The sequence below is a fragment of the Silurus aristotelis genome (assembly GCF_946808225.1).
Source record: "Silurus aristotelis genome assembly, chromosome: 22".
Taxonomy (NCBI): Eukaryota; Metazoa; Chordata; class Actinopteri; order Siluriformes; family Siluridae; genus Silurus; species Silurus aristotelis.
This window is the reverse complement of record NC_139595.1, coordinates 10,984,991-11,002,130: the sequence shown is the minus strand read 5'-3', so window position 1 is coordinate 11,002,130 and position 17,140 is coordinate 10,984,991. Positions and strand designations below refer to the sequence as shown.

The 17,140-nt window shown below is 37.2% G+C and overlaps 1 protein-coding gene across 7 annotated transcripts in view; it reads right to left on the bottom strand.

Annotated features, from left to right (window-relative positions):
* Nucleotides 1–406: 406 nt before the first annotated feature.
* The window catches only part of zeb1a (zinc finger E-box binding homeobox 1a), a 45,945-nt gene continuing 29,211 nt past the window's right edge, over nt 407–17,140 (bottom strand). For all 7 annotated transcript variants that reach the window (XM_083525508.1, XM_083525510.1, XM_083525509.1 and 4 more), the window contains 9 exons: nt 16,778–16,939; nt 16,630–16,677; nt 16,250–16,387; nt 15,677–15,879; nt 11,395–11,500; nt 9,566–11,241; nt 8,833–9,438; nt 7,351–7,525; nt 407–2,729 (listed from right to left, as the gene is read on the bottom strand). In XM_083525508.1, coding sequence (XP_083381634.1) covers nt 2,182–2,729; nt 7,351–7,525; nt 8,833–9,438; nt 9,566–11,241; nt 11,395–11,500; nt 15,677–15,706 — 3,141 coding nt within the window. In that variant the 5' untranslated portion in view covers nt 15,707–15,879; nt 16,250–16,387; nt 16,630–16,677; nt 16,778–16,939 and the 3' untranslated portion in view covers nt 407–2,181. The remainder of the gene's footprint in view (nt 2,730–7,350; nt 7,526–8,832; nt 9,439–9,565; nt 11,242–11,394; nt 11,501–15,676; nt 15,880–16,249; nt 16,388–16,629; nt 16,678–16,777; nt 16,940–17,140) is intronic.

The following is a 17,140-nucleotide window of genomic DNA, read 5'->3' as shown; positions in this document are numbered from 1 at the left end:
TAGAAGCCGAAATTAGTGTCTCTTAGCTATTATTTTGAAATCACCTCTTGAGGAACCACTAGATAACATAATTAGCATAGAGGAAATGTGTGTGGTTGTGAATATAATGAATATGTTGCTAATGCTAATATGCGTATTTAAACCTTTGTCCTCAACAGTTAACTTTTTAACTGGTCACTGTCTAAAAAGTGCAGTTTAGTGCAATCTTGTCAGACGTGCACACACGTGCAGTCTCTAAAAAATTACTTACAGTTTTAGGCAGGGCTAAAAAACGATACTTCTATAATAAGGACATTAACCCCAACCTCACCTAGTGAAACCCCAGTATGATATTTGCACAAACTATACTATTGTACATACACAGGAGGGGGTCGGGGTGAATCTTATTAAAAACTAGAAACATCACTGTCATTGATATTTTAATACTGATAAAAAATACACAATATACATGTGCATTGATGTAAACACATATTTAGAAATAATACTTCACAATGAATAATACTGTAATGAGTAATGGTTAAAACAACAAATCAAACATACATTACTTCCTATTGTCTCTTAAATCAAGTGCACTCCATCCTTTTCTTTCACCCATAAATTTTCATGTCCTCCTTTTCCTATAACTTATTCTGACTGCTTTCTATCTCCAAAGCAGTTTTTGGGCACCAGTGGCTTTGTTCCACTTTTTACCAATTAGTTTTGATTTATATATTTATATACTTCTGAAACATCTGAAATTATCCTCAGGTAAATTACTAAGCATGTAATAGCTGAGCATAATTATGGATGTTATTGCCGAGGGGGAAAATACATTAGAGTCATATCTTAATGCCAGGATTCCAAATCACTGTCTGTTTGGTTTCCAAAACAAACAAATTTTTGCAAGTTTTAATATATATTTATAAATGGGCTTTAACAAAGGATTTGTTTATGGATTAAGGAATCAGTAGGAATGAATGGCACATACAGCTTGGCGGTCTTGCATAAGGATGATGAGGGGTTCCAAGACCCTTTCATTGTTCATCTATCACAAATTAACACATTAAGAAGTCACTAGTTCTAAGATAGAAACAATGTGTTCTTATATAACTGCATATGATATTCTAATGGTTCACATTATTTAAACACTTTTATAAATGGCTTCAAAAATGATGGGTAATGACAGTACAAATGGTAAATAAAGTGTTATCATTTTTTCTCTCTCTAAGGATATGTTCTGAGGTGGATGATATATAATTAAAGCTGTATTTCTATTGATACTCAAACACAGACTTCGCTGGGCATTTAATTCAATCTTGAATATTAATTCTGTAAAGGAGAAAAAGAGCTAACACTGGTTTTGAATTTGTGACACATACAATTTCTGACTTAAGTGTTTAAGCTGCTCCAATATGTTCCGTTATTTTCCAAAATACTACATGAACAACTTACAGTGCCTTATTACAATTTAAACATTGGACAATTTTTTTTTCCTTTTTTGCAGGTATCTGCAATTAGAAGTGTTTACATAAAATTACAACTAAATACATATTTCAAACAAAAAAATCCATAATATTCAGATTTATAATAAAAATATGATTAACATAATTTCTTTTTTATGCATTACATGTATCAATTGCTTTTTTTTCTTTATAGAGGACACCATTATCTGTAAGTGCAAACTTATTTCTTTCCTATAGACACAAAAGCAAGGATGCTAAGCTAACACTGGCTGGCCTAATTTGAATTAAATACTGAATGGTAATTACTTGAGGCATCGAGTCCATAAATAAAATTTTTTAATGTACTTAAAGTGTATCCTAGTTTTTATCTAAAAGAAGTACTAAAATATTGATAAAATACTAATTTAGAAAATTTCACTGGCAATAAAAATGTGTAGAAATGTCACCTGCAGATGAAGAAACAACAAAAAAGTCACCAGTAACAATAAACAACTGGAGGTTGAGGTTTAGTAAAACCTTTTAGTTGTATCTGGTTAATGAAATTTCTGATGTTATATAGCTAGTTTACAGGCTGCTGTGATTTGTGGATCAGGCACACCTGTGATTCATACACAGTAAATTAATAACTCAAAATCATCCCTATAAAGTAGAGACTGCTGTCTTCATTCAGCTAAGGGCTCTTCAAACCTTCAAATCTTTCATAGAGCAGTATAGATTTACTAAAGAGAAATTATCATTATTATTTGTTTTCTACAGTAACATTAAACACATCATTCTCCATTGGTTTCCGTATTTCATCCTCTATTTTGCTGTTCATGTCTTCCATTCCCGAAGTCTTCATTACTTCCAACCCCAGTGGGTCCTCTTCTTCCACCTGTTTTTTCTCACCCCCCAACTCTTCCTCCTCCTCTTCATCATATTCCTCACCAACCCTGACCACTCTTATGTCACTCATGTCAAATTCTGGAAAATCTTCGTCTTTTTCACGTTTTGGGTCTTCATCGTCATCTATCTCCTCCTCAGCTTCGCTCTCCCTCTCATCCGAGTCAAGTTGTGAGGGAGGTGTAGATGAAGTATTATTTGGCTCTGGCTGGTCATAAACCTCCTTCCTGCAGTAGGAGTAGCGATGGTTCATGTGTTGGGAATAGGAGCCAGAATGCGAGAACCGTTTGCCACATTTATCACACTGGTATGGTTTCTCGCCAGAGTGTAGACGTGAGTGCTCAATTAGGTGGTGCTTGTGTTTAAATGCCTTTTTACAGACTCCACACTCATGAGGACGTTTACCTGTATGGTGACAATGAAAATGAAAATTTGACACATGTTCCACAACAATGCTGTACTAATACTTGCACTGTTTATTTATAATAGTTCTACTGTGAGATTTTTGAGTGTATACAGACCAGGTTCCTGTTCAGTGACTTTTGACTGAAAGCTATGTTAAACTTCATTTCACTGTTAAACTAAATCAACAAGTTTGAACTCACTGACATTTTTTATTGTAGCTACAGTTGAAACCAGATATTTACATACACTTAAAAAAAAACCCCACAAAAACTTTAATCTGGAAGGTGCATCTGGAAATTGCACCTAAGGATGAGCCATACTTGTGGAGGACAATTCTTTTTTTGATGTCTTGGTGGATTTCTCTTGATTTTCCCATGATGTCAAAGAAAGAGGCTCTGTGTTTGAGGTGTGCCTTTATATGCATCCACAGGTGTGCCACCAATTAACTCAAATGGAATTAATTAACCTGTCAGAGGCTTCTTAAGCTCAGAATGGAATCATCTGGAGTTTTTTTTTTGTTTAAAGGCACGATAAACTTAGTGTATGTATACTTCTGACTTTGATGAAAGTGATAATAAAAATACATAAAAATTCTCCCTCGCTCGATTCTGACATTTAACAAATGCAAAAAATATGTTAATATTTACTGATTTAAAACAGAAAAAGTTTACTCTGATTTAATGTATGACAGTAAAGAAATAAAAGTTTTTGTGTTTTTTTCTGAAGTGTATGTAAATATCTGGTTTAAACTGTAGGTACCATATAGGTAAATAGATTTAAAAATAGTTAAGAAATAATTAATACATTGCATGGGTAAAAGTATGTGGACACCACCCCTAATTACTGAGTTCCCTGAACTACCTTTAGCCACATCCACTGGGAACATGAATCATGCATTCTCCACAGATAAGCACTCGCAGACCTCCACTGGCCTGGACAAAGTCACAACCTCAACTGTGCCGAACACATTTGGGATGAATTGTGAAGCTAGTTTCAAGACAAGCTTTGTCCAACAATTGAACACCAATGTCAACTGCTAAAAGCAATAACTTAATTGAATTAAATTCATACAACTGGACCATGGCAGATTCTGCATCAAGGTAGTGGAAATGTCCAGTTAAATTCTATCAGCATTTTAACACAATTTTTCTATTCTGGTACTCAGGTGGCTCTCACCAGAAGGTTTTTACCATTCTGGACAATGGTGTTTTAGATTCTGTTAGTAAACATAGACTTCCAACATCATCTTGGAACTGTGACTCTAGTTCCTCGACACAAAAATAAGTACAGCATCCAGAATACTATCCTGGTGCTAGTCTGGTGTTGAGTGAGAGGCTCATGTAGTTCACATAGAGCAGTGTCTTCCTTGGGAGAAGGATAAATGACACTGACTATGACCACCGTAAATTTCAAAGAAAGATAGAAAGTGCAAAATTTAATGTTTAGGAGCTTCAGCGTGGATGTTCAGAAGTGTGTGAGAGAAAGAATGGTTGCGTGAGCAATCCAGCTGCTGTTTACTAGCAGACATATGTGTTAATATATGCTGTCATAGGTAAATATAAGCATGGCTTATTATCTCTCTCTCATTCTCTTACACGAGGTACCAGTGATTCTCACCCATCCTTTTTTTCTGACATGCCTGCTCCATCCTGTTGCCCCCTAATTTTGGAAGTAAATATGGGAGAAAGAAAATATTAATTATTATTATTATTATTATTATTATTATTATTATTATTATTATTATTATTATTATTATGTATCCTTGTTGTTACATGTCTAACTTGATGGAGTTGCAGGGATATCCTTATTGTTATATATAGGTCACTGTTCAGTATGATCAGGATGCAAGCAATGACTCCAGCAAGACTAGCTATAAGATAAGATATACATTTATTCATTCCACAGAAGGGTAATTTCTGACAGCTATGACAGCACAACTAAAAGGAAACATACAATATCTCACTAAAACTAATGTGAGTACACCCCTCAAATTTCAGCAGCCATTTTAGTATATTTTCACAACGAACAATATTATAGAAATGTTGCTATTTTGACAATAATGGCTGTATTTTAAGTTATTTTCAGAGGACAGTAAATCTTTACTGCTATACAAGCTGCACTTTGACTACTCTAAAATATATATAATTTTTTTATTTCTATATTATTGTCCCCTGAGAAGATATACTAAAATGGTTTCTGAAATGTAAGGGGGGTACTCACTTTTGAGATACTGTACTTATGAGGGATCTCAGGGATATAAGACGTCATACAAACATCCCAATTCATAGTTCACCAAAACACTCTATAACCATGATCCCCAGATCTGCTACTTTACCTTGGAAAAACCTATTTACAAAAGTTTTAAATCTTGACTGAGATATTGTCCTGAACATTACTTAGAAGGCTGGCAAGGTACCAACAAATAACCTGCACCTTTTGATCGAAGTTTCTGATCGAAGTTTCTGATCAAAGTAGGTGTTAATCGATCATAAGTGACCAAAGGTTCACTCAGGCACTGCACATGAGAGCATCCAGTACTTTATAATGCAGTAGTAATAATTTATAATCAGTGCTAGATTTGAGTGGCAACAAATATAGAGTGGATAAAACAGGGTTGATATGGTCATAGTTTCTGGTAACAAAAGCATTAACTAGTTTTTCTGCATCTTGTAACAGTATATTGCATGTTTTTGCAATATTTCTGAGATGAAAGAAGTCTATCCTCATAACGTTATTCACATGTACCTCAAAAGGACAGATTAGAATCTTAATCCCGCCAAGACCATTTACTGTTGCACATGGTATACAGTAACTTTGGATGGTCTTTTTGTCTAATCAGAAAGCCTACTTCTAGCTGAATGTTGTCCTAGTACTTCCATCTTATTCAAATTTAGAAGGAAGTTTATAAGCATCTACTCTCTAATGTCCTTTACACACTCCTCAACATTGATCTTATGTCTCTTATCTGGCTTTGCTGTTACATACAAATGTCTATAGTCAGCATAATAGTGAAATCAAAATATCATGTTTACAAATAATTTCGCCCAGAGATCGTATAAACAGTGGTACCTAGGAATATGAATTTAATTATTTTCGGGAACACGATTCGCACTCTGAAATGTTCATATACTGATACAAATTTCCCCATAAGGAATAATGTAAAGTGGGATAATTAGTTCCGAACTACCCCAAATATTAATATAAAAATACAACCAATATGCACTAATATTATTTAGTATTTACCATTCAATATTGGTGCCTTAAAATCTAAAAGAGGAAAACATAATCTTTACTAGGTACTTTACCTTTAAGAAGAGTGAATGCTGGCATGATGGAGATGACATTCGGAGGAGAATGATAGATAATTATTGTTTGAAAGGAGATAAATCTTTTTTTTTCTTTTTTTTTTGATACACTTTGCTTTCACTACTTTTGCCTCTTTTTTTTTTTTTTACACCCAGTGTATGCAATACTGTTCAGTGATGAATATTAACAATACAAAGACACAGAGATAAACACATCGCTGACAGTGCTCTCACTATGAAATGAAGATGCTAACTGGGGGTTGAGAGGCATGGGAGGATGTAAACCATCGTCCCTTGGAATTTTTGCCCGCGAGATTCGGATGATCCGTATTCTGAATTTTTATGTGTAAACTGATACGAAAATGTTTATGAATTTCGATTCGCATTCTGAGTTATACGTATTCAGGGGCATTCGTATTTAGAGGTACCACTGTATAAAGAGAAGCGCAGTCTGCCTAAGACAGATGCTTGTTGATCACAAAAATGTACCTTAGTAAGTGTAGAGAACACACCATTTACATGAACAAACTAATAATGTCAGATAAGACCTGAACAGGAGAGATTCCAACAATATTTTCTAGTCTATCAAGGAAAACATTATGGTCAATGGTGTCAAAAGCTGCACTAAGCCCAAGCAACAAAAGCAAGGAGACACAACCCCGATCAGAGGCCAGTAACAGCTCATTCACCCTTTAAACCAGTGCTGTCCTTGTGCTATGATGAGGCCGAAATTATGTGTGATACCTTTCATTAATGTTTTTCTATGTAAGTCTGAGCATAACTGCTGTGCTACATTTTCTATGGTCTTGGAGATAAAGAGGAAGTCTGATATCGGCTTAGACAACTGACATATATATTAAAAATATATTAGTTAGACAGCTGACAGAGATCAAGGTCAGGTTTTTTAATTGAGGATGTAATAATTGCCAGATTAAACGATTTAGGTAACCAGTGTTAATTAAAAGAAAATGTAAACAATGGCAAAATAATCAGTAGTGGACATAAGACAACTGGACATGATTATTCGGGATGTACAAGTCAAATCTTTGCTACAAAATTCGGTTGAAGCGTGATTTTTATCAATCATGGTGGAGGCAGTGTAAAGGTATGGTGCTACAGACATCATAGTCTTATTCAGTATGACAAATATAAATAAACTTTTAAAATATGTACAATATAGACTATAACACTCTCCTTGATATCCTGGCTGGCACAATCCCCAGAACTCAAACCTATTAAAATCTTGTCAAATGTGTTAAGCTCTTGTAAAACATTTTAGTATTCAAAACTTTCTTTCTTTTCTTTCTTTAACATACCCGTATGCTCATATTTATGACGAAGTAAAGAACTACTCTTCTGGAAAATTTTGTCACATAGATCACATATATACTGGCCACCATGAATCTTCCTCCTCTTCTTGTTGGGGGAGAGGCTGCTGTCATTGGGCCCGTCACACCCAGACACTGATTCATCTCCAGCATCAGTCTTCTCCTTTTGAAAATTTAAGCAAGGTGGTTAGTAAGATGAGTCTAAGCAATGAAATTTTCTATGGTTATGTGCAAGGATACAATTATTATTATATTTATATATAAGTCAACAAAACATTAGACATACACTGAACAAAATTATAAACGCAACACTTTTGTTTTTGCCCCCATTTTTCATGAGCTGAACTCAAAGATCTAAGACTTTTTCTATGTACAAAAAAGGCCTATTTATCTTAAATATTGTTCACAAATCTGTCTAAATCTGTGATAGTGAGCATTTCTCTTTTGCCAAGATAATCCATCCACCGCACAGGTGTGGCATATCAAGATGCTGATTAGACAGCATGATTATTGCACAGGTGTGCCTTAGGCTGGCCACAATAAAAGGCCAAACTAAAATGTGCAGTTTTATCACACAGCACAATGCCACAGATGTTGCAAGTTTTGAGGGAGTGTGCAATTGGCATGCTGACTGCAGAAATGTCCACCAGAGCCATTGCCCGTGAATTGAATGTTAATTTCTTTACCATAAGCCGTCTCCAAAGGCGTTTCAGGGAATTTGGCAGTACATCCAACCGGCCTCACAACCACAGATCACGTGTAACCACACCAGCCCAGGACCTCCACATCGAGCATATTCACCTACAAGATTGTCCAGCCACAAAGAGACCAGCCACCCAGACAGCTCTCTGCAACAATCGGTGTGCATAACCAAAGAATTTCAGCTCAAACTGTCAGAAACTGTCTCAGGGAAGATCATCTGAATGCTCATCGTCCTCATCGGTGTATAGGACAGCGTGTTCCAGTTCCTGCCAATATCCAGCAACTTCGCACAGCCATTGAAAAGGAGTGGACCAACATTCCACATGCCACAATCAACCTGATCAACTCTATGCGAAGGAGATGTGTTGCACAGCATTAGGCAAATGGTGGTCACACCAGACTCTAACCCCCAGAACCCCCCAATACAGTAAAACTGCACATTTTAGAGTGGCCTTTTATTGTGGCCAGCCTAAGGCACACCTGTGCAATAATCAAGCTGTCTAATCAGCATCTTGATCTGCCACACCTTTGAGGTGGATGGATTATCTCGGCAAAGGAGAAGTGCTCACTAACACAGATTTAGACAGATTTGTAAACAATATTTGAGAGAAATAGGCCTTTTGGGTACAAAGAAAATGTCTTAGATCTGTAAGTTCAGCTCATGAAAAACGAGGGCAAAAAAACCCAAAAGTGTTGCATTTTATATTTTGTTCAGTATAAAAACATCTGGTGATTAAATTCCACTTAGTAAGTCAGATGCTTTCTTACCTGACAGCCATTGAATACTTTTCTCTGTGTGTCTATGGATGGTATTGTGGTAATGGAGCTAGCCTCAGAGCTAGAGGAAGTGGTGTGGTTAACTTTGCCATTGGTGTAAGGGGAACTGTATGTGTAGGACAGCTGGGGAATGAGGATGGCACGCTGTTTAGTGGAAATGGCCGCTCTGAGGCAGGAAAGTCCACCAGGCTCTGCGATGGCAACCAGAGTAGGTAAAGGTGTGGCTATGATGTTTATCGGACTTTTAATGGACTGCGTCACATAAATGGTGTTGCCATCTAATGTATCCTTCTTGAAACATGTTAGATTAAGCGGTTCTTCTTGGGTGGGACCAGATGGCTTGGTGCCAGACACTGCAAAGGTGACCGAGGTGTTGCCATTGCAACAGGACTTTGAGAATGAAAGGTCCAACGGTTCAGCTTGTCCTTTTTCTTCTAAATCCTCCACCTTTATGATACTAGGGTCATTTGTAGAAAGGTTTAGAGGAGGATGATCAATGTTCTGGCCCACTGCTTTTTCAAAGTGAGCCTCAGTTGGAGTGTCTAAGTTTTGGGTTTTCGTATCCATACTTGGCACTGGTTCAGAGTTTGGCACAGTCTATAAAAAATAAAACAATAATAAGGATTTTAAATATGTATGCTAAAATGCATAAATATGTAATTTATTCATATAATGTCAGCGTGATAATCTTAAAAGCACAAGGGTCCACTGTCATGTGATTTACCTGTTGCCTATTTTGGGTATTTCCAGCTTGAGAGAGTAGTATGTTTTTTAAGCGCATTCTGTGAAACCATCTACTGACCACATCCACCGGCAAACTGACCAAACCTGCAACTTGGGACAGCTGCTCTTCACTGGGTTGTGAGTCTTTGTTGTATGCCTCAAGAAGAGGAAGGAGACTCTTTACTGGAGGCTGATCTGCACTTCCATTGTCTTCAACTCCCAACAGAGAAGAGAGAGACCTGTCAGAATCTTGTTCACTGCTGCTGAGACAATTCAAGATACCAGTGCTGCTGGGACTGTTGTCACAAAATAGACATGTAGCATAATTATGAAATCCATCACCACAAACAACACTTCTGTGAGGTGTTGTTGAATGACTCAATGTCATAATTTCATCTTTCCTTTCTCTCTCCTTTTTGCTTTCTATTTGTGAAACTTCTTTAGAATCTGTCTTAATCTCAGATTCAGTTTCGGTTTTCAACTGAATTCTCTGTCGCAAAGCAGGCCTCAGGTCTTCAGGTTGGCAGTTGTCACTACAGAACTTGGTCTCTTCTGTAACCTGGTTTAGTTCAATGAGTGACTTGTGTTCTGCTGCCATGATAGTATATTCTGGAGTTGTTTTCATATCTGTAGTTCCTACAGGTGGAGTTACTTGTGGTTGTGGATTCACAGCTGCCAAATGTCTCACCAACAGGCCCTGAGAATCACTGACTGTTCTTAGAAGCAACATTGCTGGCTGTGTATGCTTAGCCTGTCCAGGGACCAGCTTTGTGACCTTAATTATGGATGCTGCTTTTTTTGGAGCAACTGACTGTGTGGATTTTAGTATACGTATGTGTGCAGGTACAGATCTGGAAGTGGGTGTTTTTTGGGTTGGAGTGAAATTTGGCTGTGTTGTGTTAGTTTGTACCACCTTTAGATTTTGTGTTGAATTCATCTTTCCCACTTCTGGTGATGCCATACTTGGTTGCTGCACTTTTATTTGGGCTGTAGTTTGAGGTGGCAATGCCAACTGTGCTGTGTTTATGTCTTGTGAGTCTACACTATAGTTTACGATAATTTTGGAATTTCCATCCTGATCTAGCACAGGGAGAGATATAGCAGAAATCAACTGCAAATGGGGATGGGGAGACTGCATAAGCATTGTTTGTGCTTGTGGCTGCCCTTCATTTACAACTTTACTACTAGCTCCATTAGCATTTGAGCTAGCCACAGCTTGCCATATCATGTTCCCATCCACTGCCACTTTCAGCATGTTCTGGAGGTCTCGTAGGTTGATGCTAATTGGTTGAACAAGACCCACAGTAGGTAGCACTAATGTTTGTACCACACTCTGTGGAGCAGCTGTTTGAACAGAAATTCCATTGCCATTATTAGAAGTACTGGTAGTGGTGTTTGTAGTTACAACCGATGTAGTCTTGATAGGTTTAATTTCATGCTCTTCTTTAATCTTCTTAGGAGGCAGCTGTTCCTCTAAAGGCTTGTTATCAATATCAACTTTCTCCCGCAAGAGGATACGTGCAGGGCAATTCACATTTGCTTTGACTACAGAAGTGTTAGACAAGCCATTTGCAGCAGGTGCAATTGCTACACACTTCTTACTGCTGATGTGAGAACTGTAGGAGCCGGAGTGGGAAAAGCGCTTCTTACAGTGAGAGCATTCATATGGTTTTTCACCTATACAGAGAAGGAAGAGGACAATGTCATATCAATGTTAACATGTTCATTCTTTAATCACACAATGCTCAAATATAATTAGAAATGTCATTTAATTAGGCTTGTCTCAGATAGTGACCAAATTTATAAATGCAGTAAAATGCTAAAACTAACCGCTGTGAATGCGAAGGTGTTCCTTTAGGTGATGCTTATATTTAAAGGCTTTAGAACACTCTGTGCATTTGAACTTTCTGTTTCCTCCTGAATGTGAAACCATCCTCTGAAAGAGAAAGAGAGAACTCAAAATTCCTGTAGATGTTACCAAATGCTATGTTTATTTTGCATTCTGATAGATGATATATATGTGAGACATGAGATAATATGCATTTACAGGTCTCCTTGTTCAAACTCATTTTCTTTGCTTATTTGATACCAAATGTTAAATCCCCAGAGCTACTTTACAAAATGTAGTTAAAATCATTAAAAAGTTAAAGTTATTAGAACAGGGGATATGTCTCATGGTTGTGATTAATCAGGCATCCCTGTAGTTGAGGTAGTGCTGGTCGGTATAACCAAAAATTTATATCACAATATTTTTCTATTACGGTATTTTTTTTTTTATGCATGACCACATGCAGTTTTTTTTTTTTAATGTATTAACCACATTTTCTACTGATTCAGAGAGGAAATGCTGCAGCAGACACTAGTATTACAGGTTTGTAAGGCCCCGCAAAATGATGCCGTTTACAAAGAGGTTTCACTCATGATTCTAATAAAGTGAAGGAATCAGAATGCATAACAGTTGCAGTAAAAATACAGAACCTTTGATTGTGCACATTTTGCAAACAACTTGTAAATAATAATAATAATAATAATAATAATAATAATAAAATAAATAAATAAATAAAAACATCTTTTGTAAACCAACTGGCAAGTACACAATGTAAACAATCCCCTTCCCTTATACAGTAACTGCAAAGTTTAGACTTCTTTAACAACTGAACAGCAGGCATAATATTTAAACAAATCTAAAAGGTGTGCAACTTGCATTAGTAATACCATTCCTTCAAGTTCAAGCACAGGTAAGCAACACAGCATTCATGTTAATCTAAAAAGAGAATATATAAAACAAGTGGTAAAGACTTCTAAACGCTTCGTTTTATTTGAGTTTTTGTGTGATGATGAACACGGACATGAACAAGGAACTTTTTAGAACATAAAACATACAACTTAAGCGATATTTTAATAAAAACAGGCGAAGGTTTTGTTGCGTTCTATGTTCCTTTCTTTAATAATAATGTAATATCTGTAGAACTCAGCGATTCACCTCTGTCTTGCGCTTCAGACATTTTGCCTCTGTGTGCTCTAGTAGTTTAGAACTGCTCGTGAAGCAGGTGAGAGTGAGCTTCTTGTGCCTGCAAATTGTTTTATTTAATTTTAGTTGTCACTGTCGCTTTTATGCAGGAGAAAAAATACAGAATTTTTTTTAGTAATTAGATGTATTTTTTTTTATTAAAGAAATGTATATTTCCTTAAATAATTTTATCCTCCCACAACCCGCACTATTTTACCGCCCGCACCCACATTCACCCATCAAATCTTGTCCCGTGCCTCAATTGTTTGCGTCGTGTTTCGTGGGAGTGCAGGTCTCTACTTTCAATGCCTATCCTATCCATCACCGTCAGACTTAGTAACACATACAGGTGCATCTTACAGGCATACATACAGGTGCTTTTTTATTAAAAAGTGGAATTATTTTTAGTAATTCAATTCAAAAAGTGAAACTTGTATATTATATAGATTCATCACACACAGACTGATATTTCAACTGTTTATTTCTTTTAATTTTGTTTATTATGAGTAGGTTCCCTGGTGGTCTAGTGGTTAGGATGCGGCGCTCTCACCGTTGCGGCCCGAGGTCGATCCGCGGTCAGGGAACCAACCCCAGCCATTAGGGTTGCACAAGCCTTAGTGCCGGTCCCAAGCCCGGATAAATGGGGAGGGTTGCGTTAGGAAGGGCATCCAGCGTAAGAACATGTGCCAAATCAAACATGCGGATGGTCCACTGTGGCGACCCCTAATGGGAGAAGCCGAAAGTAAGTTTAATTTTGATTATTATGGCTTACAGCTAATACAAACCCAAAATTCAGTATCTCAGAAAATTTGAATATTGTGAAAAAGTTACAATTTTGGAGACTCATGGTGTTACACTATAATCAGCTAATTAAATCCAAACACCTGCAAAGGTTTCCTGAGCCTTTAAATGGTGTCTTGGTCTGGTTCAGGCTACACAATCATCGGGGAAGACTGCTGACTTGACAGTTGTCCAGAAGACGATTATTGACACCCTGCACATGGAGGGTAAGACACAAAAGGTCATCGCTAAAGAAGCTGCTGTTCACAGAGTGCTATATCCAAGCACATTAATGGAAAGTTGAATTTGAGGGAAAAAAATATAGGACTTTGGGGGAGATTCACAAAGAGTGGACTGCGACTGGAGTCAGTGCTTCAAGAGCCACCAGGCACAGATGTATCCATGAGCTACAACTAACGCATTCCTTGTGTCAAGCCACTCCTGAACCAAAGACAACGTCAGAGATGTCTTACCTGGGCAAAGGACAAAAAGGACTGGACTGTTGCTCAGTGGGTCAAAGTCATCTTTTCAGATAAAATGAAAGAAAATGTTGCATTTAATTTGGAAATCAAGGTCCCAGAGTCTGGAGGAAGAGAGGGGAGGCACATAATCCAAGTTGCTTGAGGTTCAGTGTAAAGTTTGCACAGTCAGTGGTGGTTTTGGGAGACATGTCATCTGCTGGTGTTGGTCCACTGTGTTTTATCAAGTTCAAAGTCAGCATAGCCGTCTACCAGGAAGTTTTAGAGCACTTCATGCTTTCCTCTGCTGACCAGCTTTATAGAGATGCTGATTTTATTTTACAGCAGGATTTGGCACCTGCCCACACTAAAAGTTGGTTAAATGACCATGGTGTTGCTGTGCTTGACTGGACAGCAAACTCACCAGACCTGAACCCCATAGAGAATCTATGGAGTATAGTTAAGAGGAAAATGAGAAACAAGAGACCAAAAAATGCAGATGAGCTGAAGACCACTGTCAAAGAAACCGGGGCTTCCATACCACCTCAGCAGTGCCACAGACTGATAACCTCCATGCCACACTAAATTGAGGCAGTATTTAAAGCAAAAGGAGCCCCTACCAAGTATTAAGTACCGTTATTTCTGGACTAGTTAGCGCAACCAAATATAAACCGCACCCACTGAATTTTACAAAGATTTTTATTTTGATCATAAATAAGCCGTAACTGTGTATAAGCCGCAGCCTACATTGAAACTAATGAACTTTACACAGGCTTTAACGAAAGACAGTGACTGTTACATGGCTTGTATCCAAACAGTAGCCTACCAAGAAAGTCATTGTTTACTGTCTTCTTCCTTCTTTTCACAAAAATTTATCTCGGGAGTTTATCTTTTGGCATCGTCATGCATTTAAAAATCACCATCGGTGAATCTTTTCCCCCGATGCCGTGCAGCTCAGAACACAGGTGAAGTGCGTTTTTTTCATGCCCGGTTGTTTTCAGCGGGACGAATGATTCGCATTTCCTGTAGACAGTCCGAGTGAGTGGCAGGTCAAACTTCAGAGGAACCTCATCCATATTTATGATGTGGTGCGGCCCGATTTAGTGGGAGCGCTATTTAATATAAAGAGTTTCATTGGTTCACCTGAACCGGTTCCGCAATTTCATTGGTCTAATGTTATGGGTCTCAGTTTTTTGGCTTTGAGGATTGTGAAACCGGGAAAAAACCCAGAGAAATCCATAAATTAGCCGCTTCGTTGTTTAAGCCGCGGGGTTTAAAGAGTGGGAAAAAAGTAGCGGCTTATAGTCTGGAAAATACGGTACATATACAGTAAATGAACATACTTTCCAGAAGGCCAACAATTCACTAAAAATGTTTTATTTATTGGTCTTCCAAAGTATTAAATATTTTTTTTTAAGAGTAAATTGGTGGGTTTTTGTCAAATGTGAGCCAAAAATATCAAAATTAAAAGAAATAAACACTTGAAATATATCAGTTTGTGTGTGATGACTCTATAATATACAAGTTTTACTTTTTGTATTAAATTACTAAAATAAATCAACTTTTTAATGATATTCTAATTTAATAAGATGCACCTGTACAGCTGTGCCCTCACCAGTGCAATAGTGAAAAGGGACCCCTCTCAAAAAGCGCTGCGTTCTAGACGTTTTTTAAGCGAAACACCTCGGTATTGTGGTTATACTAAAAATTCATATCATAACAAAAATAAACACTGGTATTCGATATAAAACGGTATGCCGCCCAGCACCAAGTTGAGGACCATTTAGTGTCGTTAAGTGCACATCTAATATCTCGTTAATTTTCTGGCACTTATGCAGAGTTTAAGGGTAAAGATAAGATATACCTCCTCTCTTCCATTTTTGTGGGCATTCATATGTCGGTCAAGCTGTGTGCGATAGGTGAAAGTGTAGCTGCAGAGGGAGCAATTGAAATCATCCTTGCTTTTCTCATGACGCAGTTTGATGTGTTCCTTCAGCGATGTGTGACGCTTGTAACCTCGGGAGCAGTATGGACATGAGTGAAGTTGAGAAAACTCATCAGGTGTACCTGAGAATAATTCACATTTTAGAGACACTTTTTTGTGCGTTTGGCCTGTGACATAGAATAAATGTAAAGACTAAAAGAAACCAGTACCACAGTTTCTCATATGCATTACATTAACCCAATCAACAAAGACTACCATACTACAACCCTGCACCTTGGATTTATGTGGCAAATATATATTTGCACTGCCTCAGTTTTACATACCATTTGCAAATTGTATAGTTAATGTTTTTATCTCGATTTATTACTATATTTTCTTAGTTTTTTAAAATATATTTTTTATTTATACAGCACCAGCACACCATGGCACACTAATAAACTGACTAACAAACTCAAATGAATTAATTGGAAGAGCTTATACAGTTATTTGTACCATTCTCATCATGGACTCCTCTTTCTGGTGTGCTCTGTTCTTCTTCTGGAATGTCTTGACAAACAATGCCTGTTTTCCCCTGCCATGGGGCTTCATTAACCCGATCTTCTTCATTCTCTTCATCTGTTAAACACTCCTCTTTTGTTGTAACAAACATGGCAGATATAGGTCAACACACACAATTATAAGATAGGCAAGCTGATGCTATTACATACTATTTTAACCTATATTAAAAACATGCATTATGCATATCTATTTACTCGACTAATTTCGACCTTTACTATAAAGTTTTCCCTTATTACAGCAAACAATAAAAGCTTTCTACATTTCCCCCACCTCTCTGTAATTGCTTGCACAGCTACATGAGTATGACATCTTACCTTTCACCCTTATTTCTTGTACTAAAGCATCTGGCCCCAGGTTGCCATCTGTATACATTCCAGATAATAACAATAATATCACAATCATAATTATTTCATAAATAAATTAATATTATGAATCATTGTATAAAACAACTGGTTTACTGACCGTTCAGTGTGTGCCCCTTGTGTAGTTGCTGTGCTGAACTGAGCTGGAATACTGTGGGCTTTTCCTCCAAAGTGTCAGGAATACTGTCTTCCTCCACAATGTGAAGTTTATCATCATCATCAGAATCTGAAGCTGCTTCCGACACATTTGAATAACTTCTCGCTGAAATGCAAAAAAGTGAATTGTGTGGGAAAAATTTTTCTAATTAAAATCAATGCATCAAACCTTATTTCTCAAAAGAACAAAAGACCTATACAGATAAAAATGATATAATTATATCATTGATCATTCTCTCTTGCAGATCAGTTTTTTACCTAACGATGCTCAAAATGCACTACAGTGCCTGTCAATATTTGGATGCGC